The 21,287-nt window shown below is 46.7% G+C and overlaps 1 protein-coding gene across 1 annotated transcript; it reads left to right on the forward strand.

The window, feature by feature from the left end:
* The first annotated feature begins 8,447 nt into the window (after positions 1 to 8,447).
* Rcn1 (reticulocalbin 1) lies at positions 8,448 to 20,545 on the forward strand. Its single transcript, XM_038332044.1, has 6 exons — positions 8,448 to 8,843; positions 12,718 to 12,911; positions 13,792 to 13,970; positions 15,612 to 15,672; positions 18,598 to 18,797; positions 19,691 to 20,545. Exons 1-6 carry the CDS (start codon positions 8,608 to 8,610, stop codon positions 19,796 to 19,798), a joined length of 978 nt encoding a protein of 325 aa, XP_038187972.1. The 5' UTR covers positions 8,448 to 8,607; the 3' UTR covers positions 19,799 to 20,545.
* Positions 20,546 to 21,287: the final 742 nt, after the last annotated feature.

The following is a 21,287-nucleotide window of genomic DNA, read 5'->3' on the forward strand; positions in this document are numbered from 1 at the left end:
TCATCTATGTTCACTTTTGTTTACAGGCTTCATTTAGAATCATTTCTTTATATTTATGTTTGAATTTTGCTTTTATTAGTCTTTTTGATTAGCACACAAAATGGGTTTCAGTACAACATTTTCATAAATATATTTTATTATAGTCTGTTCTTATTCAACCCTTCCTTCATGTTCCCCATCTCCTCTCTTGCTGGGTCCCTTACTCCCCAAATACTTCCTCCTTCTGATACATAAGTGTGTGTGTGTGTGTGTGTGTGTGTGTGTGTGTGTGTGTGTATACCATTGCCTTTCCTTGTTCTGTCTTCAGAACCCTTCATGCCCTCCCCCATTCATGCACACCAATATTTAAATATAGATTCTATGTAGGAGAGGAAAATGTGATTTTTTTTCCTTCTATATCTTACTTAACTCTTGTAATATGATAATACTCCTTCTCGTTCATTTTTCTACATCTCAAAATTTTTATTTTGTATTATATCTTAAAATACATTGTTTATTGTTTGCACTGCGGTTTATCTGTTCATCCGTTGACAGATGTCTAGGCAGGTTGTATGTCCTGCACTATTGTAAACAACATTGGAGTCTGTTGTAAAATCCCTCTTTTGGTCTATACTGTTACTAACCTGGGTCTTCTTTCAATTTCTTTTAGCTACATTGGCTACACATTTGTCAACATTGCTTACATTTTCAAAGACCCAACCCTTCATTTGATTCTACCTGTTGCCTTTAGTCTCCATTTCATTGACTTCTGTCCCAATCTTTAGTAACTTGTTGCCATCTACTACTTTTGAGATTAGTTTATTCTTCTTCTGATAATTTGGAGTATACCATTAGGTTATTTGAGTTCTCCTTGGCTTTTTTAACACAGCTATCACAGCTACAAATGTTACTCTTAGAACTATCTTAGCTTTATTTCAAATGTTCTGATGAGTTTTGATTTTATTTTCATCTAATTCTAGAGCTCTTAAATTTTCTTCTCTGATTTATTCTACAACTTGCTAGTCATTCAACAGTATTTGTGTAGTTTCTCTCCTTACTGATCTCCAATTCTATTCCACTATTGTCTGAGAAGATGCAAGAAAGTTCTTCAATTATTTTGTTTTTTTAAGGCTTCTTATACAGCCTTGGACGTGATCTGTTTTAAAGATGGTCCCATAGGCTGTTGAGAAGAATGTGAATTCTGTATCTGTTAAATAGGCTATTCTGTATGTATCAGTTAAGTGTATTTGATCTATGGTGCAGTTTAATCCCACAGTTTGAGTGATATATCTACAAATGGGAGAAGAATACCAGTGTCACTTACTATTATTGTAGCAGGACCTAACTCACTTTTTATGTCCATTATTGGAGAGAGAGAGAGAGAGAGAGAGAGAGAGAGCACTTTAATATTTGGAACATATGGAAATAATTGCCTTATCATCTTGATAAATTATTCCCTTCATTAGTATGTAATCATTTTCTTTGCCTCTTCTAACTTTGCCTTGAAATCTACTTGATCAAATATTAAAATAGCCATACCAGCTATTTTTAGCTTTAATTTGCTTATAAATACTAATTTCTGCACTTTGACTATCATTCCATAGGTGTCCTTGACAGTGAGAGAGTGAGGCATGTTTCTAGAAGACAACCAACATTTAGATCTTGTTGGATTTTTTTCCCAATCATCTAGGCTGTGTCTTCTTATTAGAGGATTGAAGCCATCTGCATTTAAGGTTATTACTGAGTGAGATTTGCTAATTCCTGGAACATTGCTTCCTCTGCCCCCAACCCCACCATATCTGCTGGGCCCTCCCACTCTCCACAACTGTTTCCCAAGGCTGTCTCTTATCAGGTGGATAGAGCAGATTAAATTCAGTCTCTCGGGCACTGTGACTATTCTGTTCTCTGGGGCCCCCATGCAGCTCAAATGAACAAAGATTCCCTGAAGAAGGTGCCCTGCCACAGTCTTCAGAGTCAGGAGACTCTTCTCCATTGGTGACCCACCCTAGTGGAAACCCTGTCTGATCAAGACTTGTGACTGGACTATGATGTAGAGAGCTGTGACTTGTCCTGTGGATGGGCCGCCCTCTCCTCACTGGGCTGCCTGGCTTACCCTTTGGATCAAGCTTGTTTTCCTCCTGATTCCTGGGACCCAGGTTGGAACTGTGCTCATCTTGGTATTCCTCTTTCCAGTACATCACACTTCTGCTTTTCTGTGCTTTCTAGTTGTCCTGTACTTTTGTGCATTTCCAAAGTTCTTCATTTCTTTGAAATAAAGCCTCCCATTCCTTCCTTCCTTCCTTCCTTCCTTCCTTCCTTCCTTCCTTCCTCCCTCCCTCCCTCCCTCCCTCCCATTCTTCCTTCCTTTCTTCTTTCTTTCTTTCTTTTTCTTTCTTTCTTTCTTCATTTGAGACAGGGTGTCTCTATATAGCTCTAATTGTCCTGGAACTTGCTATGTAGACTGTCTCTTCTTAATATTTAAAATCTATTGAGTACAATCACAATAACTATTTAAATGTTTTCTCTGCCCATCTTAACATCTGGGTCAGTTTTTATTGATAGGTTCTCATTATTATAATACAGTGCATTGTTGTGTCTTTTTAATAACAATTTTTTGTTTGTTTTTAGTCTTGTTTTCTGAGCCAGGGTCTCACCATATAGCCCAGGCTGGCCTTTTTCTCGAGGTCCTATTGCCTCCACCTTCCAAATGCTGGCCTTACAAGCATGCACCACCATACCTTGCTCTCTTCAATTCTTCGACTCAATGTTAACTGTGAATTTTGCAGTGATTCTCAAACTGTGGGTTGCAATCTCTTTAGGGAACAAATGACCCTTTCCAAGCGATCTCCCAAGGCCACCGGAAAACACAGATACTGACATTGTAATTCATAACAGTAGCAACGAAAATTATTAATTTTATTACAATATAAGTTATTAAGTAGCAAGGAAAATAATTTTGTGGCAGGGGGTCACCACAGTATGAGGAACTATATTAAAGGGCCACAGCATTAGGAAAGTTGAGAACCACTGGGGTCCCCCCTCCCATATCTTGTGTCTTCCAGATTCTAGGCCTGTAAGTTTTCTTGAACATTTTCTCTTGGAGGAAGTCAGGTTCCTTCGGACAGTTGTATCTTCCACGTTTTGCTTTTGTATGTTGTTAGTCATCTGGGAGCGCAAGGGTGAAACTAGGGCTGATTGCTGTTCACCTCTGAGGCAAGACCTTGCTGAACTCTCCGCCCAGTGGCCGATTAATTCTGTGTTTTTCCAGTCTGACTAGTGGGAACGGTTTCTGGGCCTGGTAGTCACTGCTTCTCTGAATATTGCAGATGGTTAACCCTTTAGCCTTGAAGACATGCATTGGTCAGTGCTTCCAGTGACCAATGGAGACTCTCAGCGGAGACTTTCAGTGGAGACTCTCAGCAGAGACTTTCAGCGGAGATTCTTGGCGGAGACCCTCAGTGGAGACCCTCACTGGAAACTCTCAGTGGAGACTCGCTGCAGGTCTTGGGGTTTCTCTTCTGTAGCTCTCTCCTTGCTAGTATGCTTGCCTTAGCAATGTAGCTAACTTAGGCTCTCTGGATATTCACCTCTGTTCTCATTCCTTGTACCACATCTGGAAACTCTGCTCAGACGATAAGCTGAGATAATAATGGGACTCACCATGATTATCCCCAGTGTCCTTTATTCCCTGACGTCACCATGCTGCATGTATGTGTGTATTTTGAAAAGGAGAGTGAAGGTGAATACAGTCTCTACCTGACTCTGGCTTAACCAGGAACAAAATTGGTAGGCAGTAATTTCTTATTGTATACTGGAACGTAACTGGGCACCTAGTATGGGCCAGGTATTGTGCTAGATAGTGGCTATGCCGTAGTGAACCAAAAGAATATGGTCCCCAGGCTCAGCCTAATGCAAGCTTTCATATTGTGATTAACTTCAGTGAGAAGGCAGGAAAAGATAAAATCCCTGGATTTATGCATATGGGCAGGAATCACATAGGTTGGTTCCTCTTAGGGAATATGACTTAGGAGAAACCGAAAGAAATGCACTAGTACAAATCAGACTGTGAAAAGGTTGTGTGTGAGATACAGAGGCTCTGGGCATTTTGAGTTAGAAGTTATTGATTTTGACCTGAGATCTAAGGGAAAACATCATGGAATAAATGACATCTGAATTGAGCCTTGATGGGTGTCCTCCAGGAAAGCCGATGGCGTCTCTCCCCTCCCCCTCCACCACTTGCAACTTTCTCTCACTCTGAATGGTGGAGAGGCAGGAGGTAGAGATGAGGAAATAACTTTTAAACACAGCAGCTAACTACAAATCCTTGTGGTGTCTCTAACCATCTGGCTTGTTCTTTCCTGACAGAACCCTCAGGATGAGCTTCTGAGGAGTCTGTATTTTTCCAGCTCCGAGGAGTTGACTCCATTGATTTTGATTGGTTTAATAACACAGAATTCCATCCCATTCTGCCCAATGGATGTGCAAGGGGATCTGGTGGGGAAGTTAGGAAGAAAACTGTTTCTTTGCTACTGGACGAAAAACAAGAAACCCGAAACCCGGTTCCTTGATGCTGCCCCTGAGTCATTTGTATGAGTCAGTCTGAAGTTGATTTAACTCAGTATTTTTGATTTCTGAGGATGTGCCCCAGTGGCTAAAGTTCTTGCCCAACAAGTATGAGAACCCGAGTTTGGAACCCATGTAAAGCTGGGTGCTACTGAGACAGGAGAATTCCTGCAAGTTTATGGGCCATACTATGCTGCATCTAATCGCAGACAGGATGCGGAACAAAGGCGCCCACACAAACCCACACAAAGATTTTTTAAAGGATTTTTTGATATGTGAGATAATAATTTCCCCTTAGTTTTATTAACTTTTAGTCTGAGTTTGGATGGTGTAAACTTGCAGCAAATCAGTATACTCTAACCTATCAATTTACCCATTTGATGCCTTTCCTTCAGATTGGTCCACCCTCAGATACATGCCTCCTCCTGCTTGGGGATCCTTTGCCTCATTAAGGGGGGAGGCTAACTGAGGAGGTGGAAAATGTGCTTCGTCAGTCTCCCCATATAAGCTCAGGGTAGAAATAAAAAAAAAAAAAAACCGAGCTTTAAAAATGAAAGAAAACAATCACTTAGTGAGAAACTCGCTTAGCTTAGGCATCCCTTTTCCTGCCCATTTGGTTGAGGGGACTTGTTAATTCCCCAGGGAAGACTGAAAAATATGCAGGAAGAGAATGTGGGCAAGCTCCAGGGGAAAGTACACAAATGCTTCCGGATTCACGGGAGAGCGGGTAATTCCCACAGGGAACAAGCCTACCCCTGAAACAATCTGTGGGAAGGGCCAGCTGTGTGGCAGGAAGCCTCACTGCAGCTTGAAGATATGCCACCTTCATTCCTGACATTCTGGTTCAATCCCAGTGAGTCCAGCCAGGCCCCAGCGAAAGTCATGAAGTCGTAGCCTGTCGCCACTCTCTCTCCCATCCCCTATCCAAGCTCTTCTTCCCTCCTTCCCACTCAGTTCATATCTTGTTTGCCTTGTGAACACAGAGGGCACTAAGCCACTTACCTGGAGGCAATTGTGCTGTATGATAACCCTTCTGTATCCTGCGAGTGTGTTTTATTCCCATTGGTTAATAAAGAAGCTGCTTTGGCCTATAGCAAGGCAGAATGACGCTAGACGGGAAAGTCAAACTGAAAATACAGGAAAGAATAAGAAGGGTGGAATCAGAGAGACATGAGCCAGCCTCCCAAGAAGCAAGATGCCAGCAGACCAGTAATGCCACAGCCATGTGGCAATACATAGATTAATAGAAATGAGCTAATTTAAATGTAAGAGCTAGTTAATAATAAGCCTAAACTACAGGCCAAACATTCTATAATTAACATTAAGCCTCAGAGTGATTATTTAGAAATGGCTTCAGGCTGGGGCAGGACAGAGAAACCTCCATTTACAATTTGTGTTTGAAAAGTTCATTAGACAGGATTCTTGGTGGAGGGGAGGGAGGAAGAAACAGTAGAATAAATAAGTGTAATGAGGCTTCTTCTGCCCCACCAGCCAACTCCCAAATAATGGCACAGAGACTTCTTATTAATTATGAAAGCTCGCCCTATAGCTTAAGCTTGTTCCTAACTAGTTCTTTATCTTCCATAATTTCTTTTATATTAATTGATGTTTTATCACATGGCACTAACTCTCTTCCATTTTGTACTTCCGGTTTTCTCTCTGTATCTCCTGGCTTCTCTGCCTTTCTCCTCCCAGAGTCCTCTCTGTCTCCAGAAGTCCTGCCTACCCTCTTCCTGCCCAGCTACTGGCCATTCACCTCTTTATTAAACCAATCAGAAGGTGCCTTGGCAAAGACACATCTTCAATGTAAACAAATATTTTACAACAAATAAATATTGTAAAAGACAATTTATGAGATTGGCTTATAGGATAGGAGCCGGCTAGTGTGTGTGCTGGAGAGGCTGAGGATCTGATTGCTGCCCAGCCCTAATCTAGCGCTGAGGGGTCAGAAGATGCCTGGAGGGTCACTGGTCTTCAGTCCACCTTGGAAGCCGGAAGAAGCTGGAGTCTGATTGCAGTGGCATCACTCAGCAGCCTGAAGTGAAGGTGGCAACCCGTGCTGCTTTCCCCTCGGCTCTGCATCTGGGAGCTGCCTACTCGAAGGAAATCTTTCCTGTTAATTCTTCTTGGAACTGCTCCACAGACGTGCCCAGAGGTATGTCTCTTGTTTGATTCCAGCCAAGTTAACAATCAAGGGAGCACTTCATACCCAAAGTAATGCGTTGCTCTTGCTGAGCATTCACACCTCTATACCGACAGTTGAGACATTTCTAGTCCCAAATACAACACCTCTTATCCCAGTGGAAAATCAACAGAGGAACACTGGAAAATCAACAGAGGAACATCAAATTCTGGACACCGCCCCCTCCACCCGTGTGCCTGGTCTCAGTGACAAATGGAGGGGGTTGCACAAGGTCACAGAGCATGACTTCCAACTCCAGTGTTCTCTGCCAGCTAGCATAGGACCTCTCGCATAGCCACACCCCCTGCCTGGCTTTCTATAAGTCGCTCACTCCAGGAAGCCTTCAGTGCTTGATCCACCCTGCTTCACACACTCACTCTGTAGGACCTTGGCTGTCTTCTTCTTCATTATACCCTCAATGCTTAGGTGCAGCAGGCCCATTATCTTAATTAGCTAACTGAAAATGGTCCTTATAAAAGGTTTTCGCATCTACGCGATGAAGTCCTGACTTCCTTATTGCAAGGGCAAGACGCACTGGCCAATGATCTTTCCTGGTAAAGTGAGGGAGGTGAACGGGAAGTGGACCGTAGTACAGCTTTTAGAGCAGGAGATGGGGAGAATGCTCCAGCCACGGTTTCCTGCAACTCCTGGGAGTGGCAGGTCTCAAACTTTCTAAAGCTGCGACCCTTTAATACAGTTCCTCACGTTGTGGTGTACCCCACCCATAAAAGTATTTCGTTGCTACTTCATAACTGTATTTTTGCTACTGCTATAAATTGTAATGCACATATGTGACATGTGACCCCAAAGGGGTCGCGAGCCACAGGTTGAGAACCTCTGCTTTAGAGGATCCAGCGACCCTCCGACACTTGAATGGAATTCAAACGCCAACATGCATATTTGCGAAAAGAATGTTAAGTTCAGACTGGCACCATCAGTATGACAGCCACTAGCCACGCGTGGCTAGTTACACTTAAACTCAATTATTGAGCTGGGACCAGATCTATGTCAAGTATTTAATGGCCACTACATATAGGACAGCCCATGTACAGAACATTTCTGTCATTCAGAAACTTATTTAATACAGACCATCTCTGGTTGGTATCATTACTTCAGATTTAATATACTGGTAGGATTTAACTCACGTAGTGGGTTTGTAAAATGACTTGGCAACATTCAGAAACAAAATGTCTTATCTTCTGATGTCTCTGTTTCTTTCTAGCAGCCTTTCTTCCTCTCTCCCCTATAACAGAAGCTAGAAAAGACTTCTCCTTTCTCATGGGTCCCCTCCCACGATCCAGCCTTATCTCCTGGACGTTGAGATTGAGATTGCCTCCTCCCTAACCTAGGGGACCACGCCTATTCTGACCTCCTTCCAGACTCTTGTGTAAGTAACCACACTGCAAACTATGTTAACTGGAGTTGAATTGGACTTAAGTGCCCATCTCTGGGCAAGCCTGGGGTTGAGGTTAGGGCTCTCAGCTGGAAGCTGACAGGGAGCACAGCTTCTCTAAGCCGGAGATGAAGCTACCACCCCGAACATCTGTTGCTTTTTTTTTTTTTTTTTTTTTTTTTTTACAAAGAACTTCTTTCCGGTCTTTCAGAGAGCCCTCCAGTCCGCAGCCCACTTCGTCTGGGCCCGCCTCTCGCAACGAGATCGCGGGGAGGGGCCGAGGCGAAACCCGAGCCCGACGCCCACCACCCGGCCTGGCGACGTGGCTCTGCGGCCCCGGCCTCCCCCGCCAGCGCCGCGGCCAATGGGCGCGTGAGTGGGGCGGCCCAAGCCTCTCCGCGCCAGCCGGGCGCGCCCCTTGCTGGGGAGGGGACAGCGGCGGTGGCGCTGCGAACCCCTACTGCCCCACCACCTTCCTCTGCTCGCGACCATGGCGCGCGGCGGCCGCCTGGGACTCGCCTTGGGGCTGCTGCTGGCGCTGGCGCTGACTCTGCGGGCCAAGCCCACGGTGCGCAAGGAGCGCGTGGTGCGGCCCGACTCGGAGCTGGGCGAGCGGCCGGCCGAGGACAACCAGAGCTTCCAGTACGATCACGAGGCCTTCCTGGGCAAAGAGGACTCCAAGACCTTCGATCAGCTCAGCCCGGACGAGAGCAAGGAGAGGCTGGGGTGAGACCGCGGCCCGGGCCACACAAGGGACCACGGAGGGGCCCACGGCAACCCCAGGGGGGAGCCACGCGGGATCTCCGGAGCAAAGCGAAAGCGAAATCGTGCCAATTGGGCACACCACCGGAGCCGGAGGCAGGCTTGGCGGCACAAAGTTGCCAGCGGGCGCCCAGACTTCGGGTGGAGGTCGCCGCCACGCCCCGGCGGGGATAGCTTCCCACGGGGAGGCGAGAACGTGGCAGCGGCCGCGGGAGCCGGGAGCATGAGGGCCCGCCCCCTCCTCTAGGTTGCATCAGAAGAGACGGGGCGAAAGTGAGCCAGAGTTTGTTGGCTGTGGCCTTTTAATACCCGAGTTCTTTCCCACAGTCTTAGCCCCAGAGACGCTTGAGACTTGCTAAAAGCGTCTCATGATCTAACAGAAATGGGTAAGAGATGAATGAGGCTTATTCCTTGGCCTGTCTCTGGGTCAGGGCGATGTTCTTGTCGTCTGACCAGTTATTCCAGAAATCTCATGTAGAGACTTAGAAATCATATTTCTAAAGGGTTAATAGGAGTTAGTACACGGGGAGGAGGCACAGAGATGGAAACTGATTTCTTGGGGTCTGCTTCCAGCATTATGGGTGAGGCGTTCAGTTGTTTGTTTGTTTGTTTGTTGTTTGTTTTTGGCAACTGGTTGGCAGGGGCAGAAGAAATTACGAGTGGCTGTGGTAGTGCCTTGCGAGCTTGGGATCAAGAAATAAACCTGGGCAACATCTCAGTACTCCCTCCCCTGGCCCCCGGGAGACACTTGGACATTGTGTAGTCATCTGAAAGCCTTTCAGAGGGAGGAGTAGTGAAGACCTGGTGAAGGTAGGGAGGGATACAGCAGTCCTGCCCATGGGCCCCTAGTGCTTCCAGAACCTGGCTCCTGGGGGTGGAGGATCAGGGTGTTCTGCTACCATTGAAAAGAACACAGGCAGCTCTGTACTACAGAAAGGCTAGGGTGTTCAATGGAACAGGAGAAACGATACCTATTATGTAGGTGCAACACCAGCCTGTTGTGATAAAAAGACCTTTGGACTTCAAAGTCATCTCCAAACATTATCTTTATTTGACAGGGAAGTACTTCTCTTCTTGCTTGGGACATAACAATAGGGGCCATTGATAAAAGTCCCTCTGTTGCAGGCTTTGAGGTCCTGGAGACTGATTTATTCTAGGGCCCCGATTGCAGCCATTCTGCATTGTCTTGGGAAGGAGGGGAGTTAGGAACTGAAAACACTAAAGCACTGGTCCTCTGGCACCATTTAATTTCCTCATCGGGGTGGTAGTTTAAGTGGCAGATGGAAGTGATAATGGAGTTCCTCTGGCTTGATGCTTGTGTGGGGACCTCGATTTTGCTCTTTTATCCATGTGGCAGGCATTGCAGTGGCTACTTTGGTTGACATCCGGCAGGTACAGTGATGAGTGCTCGTGTTCTAGGTCTCAGGGTGCTGGCCATCCCATGTGAGGACTGCTGTGCGGGTGAGAGTAAAACCCCAACACTGTGTGTTTATCCGGGGCTCCTGGGGCTTCAGGTTGGAGGGAGGTGCTTGGGTCTTGCCGGTGGCTCGACTGGTATATCTTAACGGAAAGGTGTTCCTGAAGCAAGGGCCAACTTGTTTACCAGGGGTTTGAACTCTTATGAGGCAGGAGGGGTGCTGGACCCGGCAAAGGCAGAGAAAGGAAATGGGAGGTAGAGAGGAGGGGAAATTAAGGGCAGAGGAAAGGACCACGAGGAGGTAGAGATATTATTTGTGTGTTGGACAGGATGTCCTAGTTCCCAAACATTGTTGGGAAAGCCAGGCTGGCGGTAGAGTGGAGAGCGTAACCAACCATGGCAGATAGGGAGTCCTGGGCCGAGGCTCGGGGAGGGTCGGTCTGTCTGAGAAAGATGGAGACACCTGTGGCACACTTGCCAAGACCCAGTGTTGAGGAAGGAGCCAAGAATAATATCTAGGTCCCTGGCCTGAGCCCCTTCCCTTCTAAGGTAATATGGGCCAGAACTGGGCTAGCTCTTTTAGAAATGACAGGTCTAGACTTGGGGCTAAGTGATGAATTGCCTCCATGTCTTCTGCCTCAACAGCGCCCTCCAAGTCTAGGCTGCTGAGGGAGGAACGCGGCTAGATCCAGGCAACTTAGTGACTTAGTGTCTATCACTCCACCGTCTATTGGAAACACGTCATCATTAAGATCTCTGGAGGGTTGTGAAGTGAAGCCACAGGCAGCATACAGTCTCAACAGTTTCATACAGTCTTAGAAAAACGTGAATTGCTTTCCCAAGTGGGGAGTGATTCCACCTGTCCACCAGTCTCTGGTTTCTCTGGGCTCCTGGACAGCAGCAGGCCGGGGAACTCCACTGGCCCTAAGCCCTTCCTGGAGGCTTTATTCATTTCACATTTTTGCTGAGAGTTGGAATTTTCCTTCCGTGCGTGACCTACATTGTTGACCTGACTGAGGAAAGACCCTTCCTTCTCTTTGTTCCTCAGGTTTTTCTTGTCATTTGGGTGTTTCTGCTTACCCTGGGGAAAGTGAGTCCCAGAGACTCACTTGCTTGCAACCACACAGAAAATAGGTTCGAGAGGCAGGATGAAGGTCTCGGTGTTCTGACCAAGCATTCAGAGTCTATCTGCATACTATTTCCTTCCTCAGGATCTTCCTCTTGTGATCTTTCTCAAGGGAGGCCAAGATGACTCCTATAACCCCAGCGAACAGTTTTAGAGTCCTTGCTGGGTATTGGGCTGGGTATTGCCTGGATGATGATTGGTATAAACTAAATGCTATTCTTTCCTCAAAGGGGTGAGGGTTCCCTGGGTTTCATGACACTGAGCCTTTGCTGGCCTAGGGTTCTGCTTCTCAGTGGTGTTGGGTAACCAATGGGCAATGTTGCCAGTGTGGCCTCAGAATTGGAGCAGCGCCTACCTGTGTAGCATTGAATGAATTCTGTTGTGTCTGGCTGAGTCTTCCCCAGGGAAGCCTGAAGATGCGTGGGGTTTGTGCTTGAAGAGACAGTTGTTAATAATGTCCATAAGTTCCAGAGAAAGGAGCTGGGGCTCCTTGGGTTTGGGTAGGAGATGTTGACTTCGTTTATGCATGCCACTCACCCCTCCCCCTTACCTTTCCCACTAAAAGTTACGAGTTACAGACCGAACTCTATTTGTAAAGAATTAAGGAATTCAGTTCCTGTTTTTAATTAATCAGTATTAACTGTTAATCAGAACTGCTATTGACAAGAAAATTTATCGTTGGAGTTGATAGAGTTTTATCCCCAAAGAAAGAAACTGCATCATCGCTGGTCTGTATGACCTCATCCCAGGTGTGTTGAAACCCCTGTTCAACATCGGCCTGTGGGTGTTCAGTTTCCCCACAGATGTCTCTCCTAGCTAGGGACTGAAACTCAGCTACGGACAGATGGGGAGTTTCCAGCCTGCCTTTGCCCTGAACTGGTGTTGAGGATTCCCCAGTAGAGTCTAGTTGGAAAACCCTGGGACCCAGGCCCTGGTGGAGCTGGAAACGCAAGAGGGCACAGTGGTCTGTCTGCTCTGTGCTGAGCCCCTTTGGCTGCCAGAGGGCCAGGTTTCAGGATGTTGAGGCATGATCCATGAGTGAAATTTGCCACTGGCCCTGGTCCTGGGGAGGAGAAAGTATGTTATCCTTGGTAAAGATGAACTATAAGACCCTTCGATCGTAAGACCATCAGATTACTGATAGGCCAAATCTTATCTGAGGAGTTTATAACATTTAAGACTGGAAATCGCTTCTTATTTTGCTGAACCAAGACTGTAAAGCCTTGATTATGGTCTTGAGGGATGTTTTTGTTTGGTGTTATTATCATTGGTACTATTATTATTTTGAACTACAGGAAAATTGTTGATCGGATTGACAGTGATGGGGATGGCTTGGTCACCACTGAGGAGCTGAAAGTTTGGATCAAACGGGTACAGAAAAGATACATCTATGATAATGTCGCTAAAGTCTGGAAGGATTATGATAGGGACAAAGACGAAAAGATCTCCTGGGAAGAATACAAGCAGGCTACCTACGGCTACTATCTAGGTAAGGTGTGCCACCCTGGAGATTGCACAGTAGGGGACAAGCCCACAGGAGACTCTGTCATCATGGCTACCCCCTTTCGGCAAGATGTCACAACCTTCAAAGTAAAACCTGTTGTGTAACATCCTCCTCTGCCTACTAAGAATGCACCAAGCTGCTTCCTTTGACTGACATAGGGGAATGTGTGTTGGGTCATGGCCCTGCTTGAACTGAGCTCTCAGAGATAAAGAGGAAAAAGGAGAAGGAAAACGTGTTCGTTTTTGACAGTTTCAAATTGCTGCCAAAGTTGGGTAGTAAGGATAAAGTATGCCTGAACCACCATAGGAAGGGGGCTTTGGAAACCTGGGCGTTGAAGAATGGATTTCAGGTTGGAGAGATGGACAGACTGTGGGAATGGTGGCAGAGTTGGAGGGGCGGAAGCACAGAAATGCACGCATGGGGCGGGGCTTGGGTTAGTAGACTAGAGGAGGGGTATGGTGCAGAATCTCCAGGTGCCTGGGAGAAAGGAAGACGATCAGAGCCAGATTCAGAGAGCTTGGAAGGCAGCAGAGGCATTTAAACGAGATATTCTAGAACACACAGGGAGTTTCATATGTTCTAGATCAAAAAGTGATATGATGAATACAGAAATCTGTAAATAGAGGTCTGAAATTGTGTGGTCTAAAGTCCGTGCTCTTCAGTGTTTGCTGAGAAGCCCTTCACGGGCATTAAGGCTCTGGTTATGGGATGACTTGGAGGGAGAGGAGGTGCAAAGGGCCTTTTGAATAGAGGTATTTTAAAGAAGCCTGTGGGTGGGTCAGGATCTTTTGTGTGTGAAGAATGAGTGATCTGGGCCAAAGGTCCTCCCTAACAAAGGTTGACCATTGCTGTGTACACCCTGCAGGAAACCCCGCTGAGTTCCAAGACAGCTCTGACCATCACACCTTCAAAAAGATGCTGCCCCGGGACGAGAGAAGGTTTAAGGCCTCAGACCTCGATGGCGACCTGACAGCCACGCGGGAGGAGTTCACTGCCTTTCTGCACCCAGAGGAGTTTGAACACATGAAGGAAATTGTAGTTTTGGTGAGAACGGTGAAAATGTAGACTGGGCAAGGACCAGGGAGGAAACTGTCCCCTCACCTTGTCCCTTTTCCCAGAGAGACTCGGGGGTTCAGCCTGCTGGGAATTGGGGAAGGACCGAAGCTGAATGTGTCAAGTCTCTGCCCGGGGAGTAGTCAGGACAAGCTAGCTGCTGTAACAAATTCCCCAGTTGAAACCATTTAACACAATGCAAGCCTGTTTGTGTTAGCACACAGTCAGTGCATTAAGGCTAGTCCCAGGCAGATTCCCCTTTGACATTTAGAAGGCACCCAGGCTGTCTCTGTCTTCATTCTGCCATCTTACAGCTTCAGGGTCATCCGGGGAACAGCCAAGGGGCAGACAATGGACAAAGACAGACTGTATCCCCCCCTTAGATATGCAGAGAATGGGACTCTATTTAGATACAAACTCAGAAAGGGCTGATGGGCTAGTGAGCAACTAGCTGGACTCTGCTCGTTTATTTTCTTTCTTTTTCTTTAAGGAAAGATCCTTTCTTATTTATTTATTTATTTATTTTGGTGGGTTGGTTGGTTTTTCAGCCTGACAGGAATAGAAACCTTCTGGAACCTAAAGTGAACTTGTGGCTGGAAAAGCTTCTACTTCCAGCAGTGGCCTCTAGAGCAGATGGCTCAGATGCCAGGCTTAAAAAAGGGTTGGTGCTTGTCAGGCCTCTTGAGTGCCATTGCTTTCCATAGTGTCCCATTGGGCCCCATGTGTCTTCATTTTTCATGACATTTAAATAAATGCCACTACCTATTCCCTGGACAGAGTCAGTTCCAACTGCTGGGAAGCCATTGGTGAATGTGAATGACTTTGTTCATAAACAGCTCTGAGTATCTGAGATATGCAACCCATGACAGTGTCTACTCTTGCCTCATGACTACCCTGACCCCAAGGGCTGGGCAGTGAGTGGTCCAAGAATCATTTTTCTTTGTCACCCAACATCCATTTAGTGATAACTAATGTTCCAGAGGACAGTGGAAATGGAATTTGCCACAGGGGAATTGTTTCCCTTCTAGGAAGATGGTGCTCTGTACTCAAGCGGTGTTCTTTGACAAGATGTCCTCGAGTTACTCTACCCAATGGACGATAAATTCATTTAGTTGCTGATGCTAGGATGGGTGGGACCAACTAAAAGTCAAGTGTAGCTAATTAGAGGAGAATGCTTTCATAAATCAATTATACCTCTAATGTTTAATTCTCTATAGCTTATGTCTCTGACACCAGTTGAGTATTCCTAGCACTTAGCTATGGAATCTATTTTCATGGTCCCTCTAATAGGTGTGTCTTCTGCTGGACTCGCACACACTCCTAGGGGCGATATCTGGTGGTAGATATTGGTTGGTCTAGCAGAGCTTCTTGAGAGCATCAGAGCTCGGTTGGGTTTATAGACACCTTCTCCTTTGAAGAAAGGGTTCTGCTCTTGAAATTGTGGAGAGACACATGAGGATGGATAGCAGCCATCACCTGATTTATAATGTAATGGGCTGCCCTGGGAGCTAAGAGAACGAGTCATGAGTCACCAAGTGTTCAGCCATAAAAGCCAGGCAAAGAGGGCTTTAGGAGTCTCGGACTTGCTTAAAACATGTGGCCATCTTGTGTTGTTTGCCCATTGCTTCTTAGGAAACGCTGGAGGACATTGACAAGAACGGGGATGGTTTTGTGGACCAGGACGAGTACATCGGTGAGTGTGTAGGCTGCAGCGGCTCAGATGTCCACACCGGGCACACTCTTTCCCCACTCACTCCCACTAGAGACGGCCCGTCAGCCTTGTTTGTTGGCTTAGCCCAGTTGGTGCTAATTTTCCCCCAGGAGAGAAGAACCAAGAGGACAGTCAGCAGCCAGTTCCACAGGGCTCAGGGGTGCTCTTTGTCACACTGCCTTGGAAGTGGGACCCGAGAGCCACAGATGTACAGAGAGACTTAATGTAGATGTGAGGAGGAGATTAAAATTAGACATAGGTCAGCCAGCTTAGGAGCTCAGGCTGGGCGAGCCTGTGCCAGCGCCACAGACAGGCCCTTGTCAGGGAGGCAGACCTTCCTGTGGTGTGCACAGTTGTCTCTTATTAGGCCCACCCATCCTCTGGTGTTTGGATGGGAATCCCATGATTGACATTTTCTTATTGAGAAACATTAGGGTGAATTGCCTGGCTGAAACTCAGATCCCAGTAGCCGGTAGTCGACAAACACAGAAATCTACAGTCATATGGAAATTTCCATATGACTCCCCACCACATACAGTTATCTTTAAATTATAATACTGAGCCCAAGTTGCCTTGTTGCCTGGTTTGTGGTTGTATGATTTTGTCCCCACACATAAGGACAAGCATCTTTGGTGATAACGAGCACAGCTTCTGCTCATTGGGAAAAGTCATACATGGCCCTAGAACCAAACACTTCCTGTCTATCGTGGGGAATGGCCAGGAACCCCTCTGCCTCGGTAATTAAAGGCTTTGTGCAATAATAATGATAATGGTGAACTCATCAGTGCAAGCGCTGGAGTGGAGCCTTCGTTTTTAAGAGGCTCATAAGGGAGGGGAGATTCAGAGCCTCCAACCTGTCACCATGACAGTGGTGAGTGAATTGGACAGAGAGAAAGGCTCCCTGGTAAAAACAATCAGTCTGGTACTTTTGACTCACAGTGTACGCTCTTTACGGTCCTCCTGAACTCTGCATTGAATTGGTGCCCGACAGGGACAAAATTCTGAGTGGCTTTGACCAAAAGAAACATTTCATTGTGCACCCTGTGCAGAGAAGGGAGGAAGGTATTATTCATGAGAATCAAATTTTCAGCAGCCAATAGTGAGAAAGACTTCATGTATGAACTTGTCAGGTTAGGGACCTGATTTCTAGGGTGTTCTTGCTTTAGACAAGCCTAGGAGTTGCTAGGATGGCATACTGGAAAGGGTTCTGGGTTAGGAGTCCTGGCTTTCCCACCCACTGATTGTGCGATCTTGAGAGAGTTCCGGAATTCCTGTCTGCCTCAGTCTTCTCATCTGTCACCCGAGGACAAACAGCACCCATTCCTGCAGGGTTGAGTGACTCTCAGAGCAGCCAGTGTGACAACCCCTTCTCAAAACCAGTATGCAGGGGCGGGCATTTGCTCAGTTAGCACAGTGCTTCTGTGAGAACAGGAAGACCCGAGTTCAGATCTCCAGTATCCACATAAACAGTCAGAGTTGTGGCACACACCTGTAATCTCAGCGCTTGGAAGGCAGAGACTGCAGGGCCCTGAGGCTCGATGACCGGCCGGTCTCACCAGTCATTAAGAGAGACCCTGTCTCAAATTACCAGGTGAGATAATTGATAAAGACACCTGACATAACTTTTGACCACCACACACTTAGGGCACATGGAAACATGTACACACACAAACACCCAAAATTTGCAAAAATCAGGCATGATTATTCATTTTCTTTTCTTTTTTGTTTTTTTCGTTTTGGTTTTTCAAGACAGGGTTTCTCTGTGCCTGATGGTTACACAGCAGAGATCTGCCTGTGTCTGCCTCCTGGGTGCTGGGACAAAAGACGGGGGGGGGGGGGGGGGGGGGGCGGGGGGGGCGTGGAGAGCTCCATTGTGGCTCTTCTTTTCCTGCTTCCTCCAAGTGCCTGTTGGAGCTGAGCTGAGGACTGACTTTCCCTTTATGTTTAAACTTTATACGGAAAAATCATGTATTTTTCCCCAAATTGAAACTTTATAACCAAAAGTTTTTTTTCTACACTGAAATTTTATCACAAAGAACTTTGTCTTTCTTCTGTATCGAAACTTTTCCATTTTAGGTTTCAAAGCTGTATTTCCATAAAAGAGGAACTATCCATGGGGTGTAAGCAGACAATAATGACAGGGTACGAGAGCACCTAGCAGGCAGAGGCAGGCCGTGTCTGAGAGTTCCAAGTAGCCTGCTCTGTATACTGAGTTCCAGGCCCGCCTGGCTGTATAGTGAGACCCCGACTCAAAACAAACAAAAAGCAGCACCTGACTGTTCCCCCTTTTCCTGGCACTTTATAGAATTGAGATAACGACCGATCTTATAGTAACTGTTAGAGGGGTGAGGGAAATGAGATCCCTTAATGAAGGAAGCCGTAGAAATAATCGTAGAGGAGGAGACAGGGTTGTCAGCCTCCTGTGGTCCCCTGCAGCCTCAGGTTCAGACAAGCTGTGGCTTGTGTCTTTACATCGTTTTCATTTGTAAGATGGGAGAAAGCAGCTACATCAGAGGATATAAGGGAACTGAAATGAAAATGTATACAGGATGCTTCCTAATGTGGGCCGTGAAAAGTGCCCAGTGTGTTTGCTTTCACCATTACCGTGCCAGTTGGAATAGAGGCTCTCCCAGAAGTAGCCCTCTGGTCTGCATAAACATGATTTAGTGATTATTATCTCCATTTTACAAGCTTTGGGCTTAGATACTGAACTAAGAGATCCCGAGGCTCATTTCTGGCTTCTAACCAAGCCTCCCGTCGCACCCCGTGGTGTCTGTAGTAGATCAGTGGTCCTTCCCCAGCTGTGCATCCGCTGTGATCTAGATCTCTCCGTGGATGGTCACCCTTCCAAAAACTCAGGGGTCAAGTTTTTTGTCTTCTGTAACTGCGAACAACTTTGCCTTCTAGCGGACATGTTTTCCCACGAGGACAACGGCCCTGAGCCGGACTGGGTCTTGTCAGAACGGGAGCAGTTCAATGACTTCCGAGACCTGAACAAGGATGGGAAGCTGGACAAGGATGAGATCCGCCACTGGATCCTCCCGCAGGACTATGACCACGCACAGGCTGAGGCCCGACACCTGGTTTACGAGTCGGACAAAAACAAGGTAGCTTCCATGTTCAGAGCCACTGATTGACAGGAAGCAGTTTGTTCAAGATTGGGGTTGTTTGCCTTGTTAGTGATAACGTTGGCTCCATTTGGCTGTGTGCCTGTACACGCCTGTTCATTACACCTATACCATGATGGCTACAGTGAGCCACTTAGGCATCATTATTGCTGGTCTGTAGACTAAATTACTAAGTCATGGCCTCTAGGGTGTGATGGTAAAGCATGAACATCTTTGATATAGTTGGCATGGATTTAAGAAATGAACCCAGTATGACCTGAAACAGGCTTACTCCTTCCTTCATCTAGGCTTCAGATATTGATCAAACTTCCATGATATGCCTGGCGTAGGGAGTCCATCCCATTGGAAGTCAAATGACTGCTTGCTTGCCGGCAGGAGCTCTAAGGATTATCAATATTTCCATATCCACTAATAGGTATCTCAGTCATTAGGGGCTGGAATGTTATGAGTCAGGCTCTGGGTTCCCTCCCTAGTACTAGTCTAATAATGGAAATAAGATTAAGACAGAACTCTTGCCTCCTCTGACCCTGTTGCATGTCCCAAACACTGAGCTTTGCAGCCCCACATGTTACACAGTGAGGCTGTGAAGGAGAAGTGGGGTCCCTCTGGCCTGTTTCGGGAATGCCTGCATTGCAGTGTAGAATCTGTCTTCTTAATTCTCAGACACCCACCTGAGGCACTGTAGCGCAGCCTTCAGAGACAGCGAGAGTTCCTTCCAGCTTGGAGCCGTGCGTGGCAGTTGCGGGAGATACACCCACACGCTGGCTATTAGATGTACTGTTTGTAACACTGCCGATCTGTGAGGCAAAGTGGGCGGGATGCTGAGCAGTAGAGCTCACAGCACCCCCTGACAGCTCTCTGTCTTCCCGCAGGATGAGAAGCTAACCAAGGAGGAGATTCTAGACAACTGGAACATGTTTGTGGGAAGCCAAGCTACCAATTACGGGGAAGACCTCACAAAAAATCACGATGAACTTTGAGAGGCGCTCATCCTGACGTGGCCGACCGTCAGGGGCATTCTTCAGGTGTTGGGTGGTGGCTGCAGTTGTCCGGTGTACGGCAGTTGTGTCCCTAAACAATGAGATTACACCTCAGATTGGGGTAAACGTTAGTTTTCATTCCATATTTACTGGAAAATAGCCATCGCTGTTTATTCCAGTAGGCTCTTCCCTGAAGCACATGAAAATCTTGGCAACTGCAGTTCTCTGAGGGATACATTGCTACAGCAGGACTTTCTAGTCTGACCTCCCCCCCACCTAAGTTTAAAGGAATGGGGACGGGAATGTGAAAGGGTTCTGTTACTGGGGCGGGGGAGGGGGCACGCTGTACAGACTGTGTGCTGACTGCTGTGTATTCGGACGATTAGATTTGGGGCCTTTTAGCTGCCGCTGTTAAACAGTGGGGAAGGAAAATGCTGAAGGAGTACACGTTGTGTTGCCCTGGGTCGGCTAACCTTGGAGCAGGCATGGTATTTCAAAGCCTTTCTATTTTGAGCTGTTATTGTAAATGGCATATAAACTTTTGTGTGTTTTCTGTATGGGCCTGCTAGTGTGCACAGTGGTCCCACATCTTTGGTGTGTTTGTTTTTATACTAAGAAGCAATCAAAAAAGATAATGTGAACAAGACAGGAATCAAGAGACGGGGCAAAGATGAATGCCAGGTATTTGAAAACTGTATGACTGTAGTCAACACTTTAAATATACTTGAGAAATTGTTTTCCATGTTACCGAGTGGGTCTGGTTTTTGAAGTGGTGAATAGACACACCTTTCTCTCCTGGGTGTGAGGCTGTGGAGTCCAAGGGAATCCAGATGCAGTGGTGTGCCTTGCTTGTTCCCATACAGCTTATGCCAAGGAAACAGGACGAGGCGATAATCTAAGCCAATGACCAAACCGTCTGGAGTAACCATTTACAGATGAAGTTCCACCTTGTAAACCGGGTGGATGGAGTAAAGGCTACCCTTGAGGATTTCCCCATGTGTCTCGTGCTGTTTGACTGCACAGAAAGTGTGGTTTCATTGTCCCTCTCGAATTAAACAGTAAAAGGAGTACCGTGAATCAGACTGAAATCGTTGAAGCTATCGATTCAAAATATATCTGCAGTTTGGTTTCATCACAGTATTTCTTGATCTTCCCTGGTTTTCCCAGTAGTATCTTTCTGAGACAGGTTTTAACTGGAAAATCCAGACTTCTCACTATTGCCTGTGAGGCCTGCCTGACAGGATCCAGCCCTGCCTCCTTCCTCTGAGAACTGTCCCTTTTCTCCCCTCCCCTCCCCTCCCTCACCTTTCTCCACCCTCCACTCCATCCTCCAGCCCCACTGACTTGGTTTTCCTTAAACACAATTCAGTGTTGCTAAGATTCCCTCCCCGGGTGTGAACAATGTCCTAATGAGGAACCAAAGTGCAGTTCCACCGGAGTTCACTGTGGGGAAGCAAAGAGCCTGCTGGACTTGCATACAGAGCCTGGA

The sequence above is a fragment of the Arvicola amphibius genome, chromosome 5 (genome assembly GCF_903992535.2).
Source record: "Arvicola amphibius chromosome 5, mArvAmp1.2, whole genome shotgun sequence".
Taxonomy (NCBI): domain Eukaryota; kingdom Metazoa; phylum Chordata; class Mammalia; order Rodentia; family Cricetidae; genus Arvicola; species Arvicola amphibius.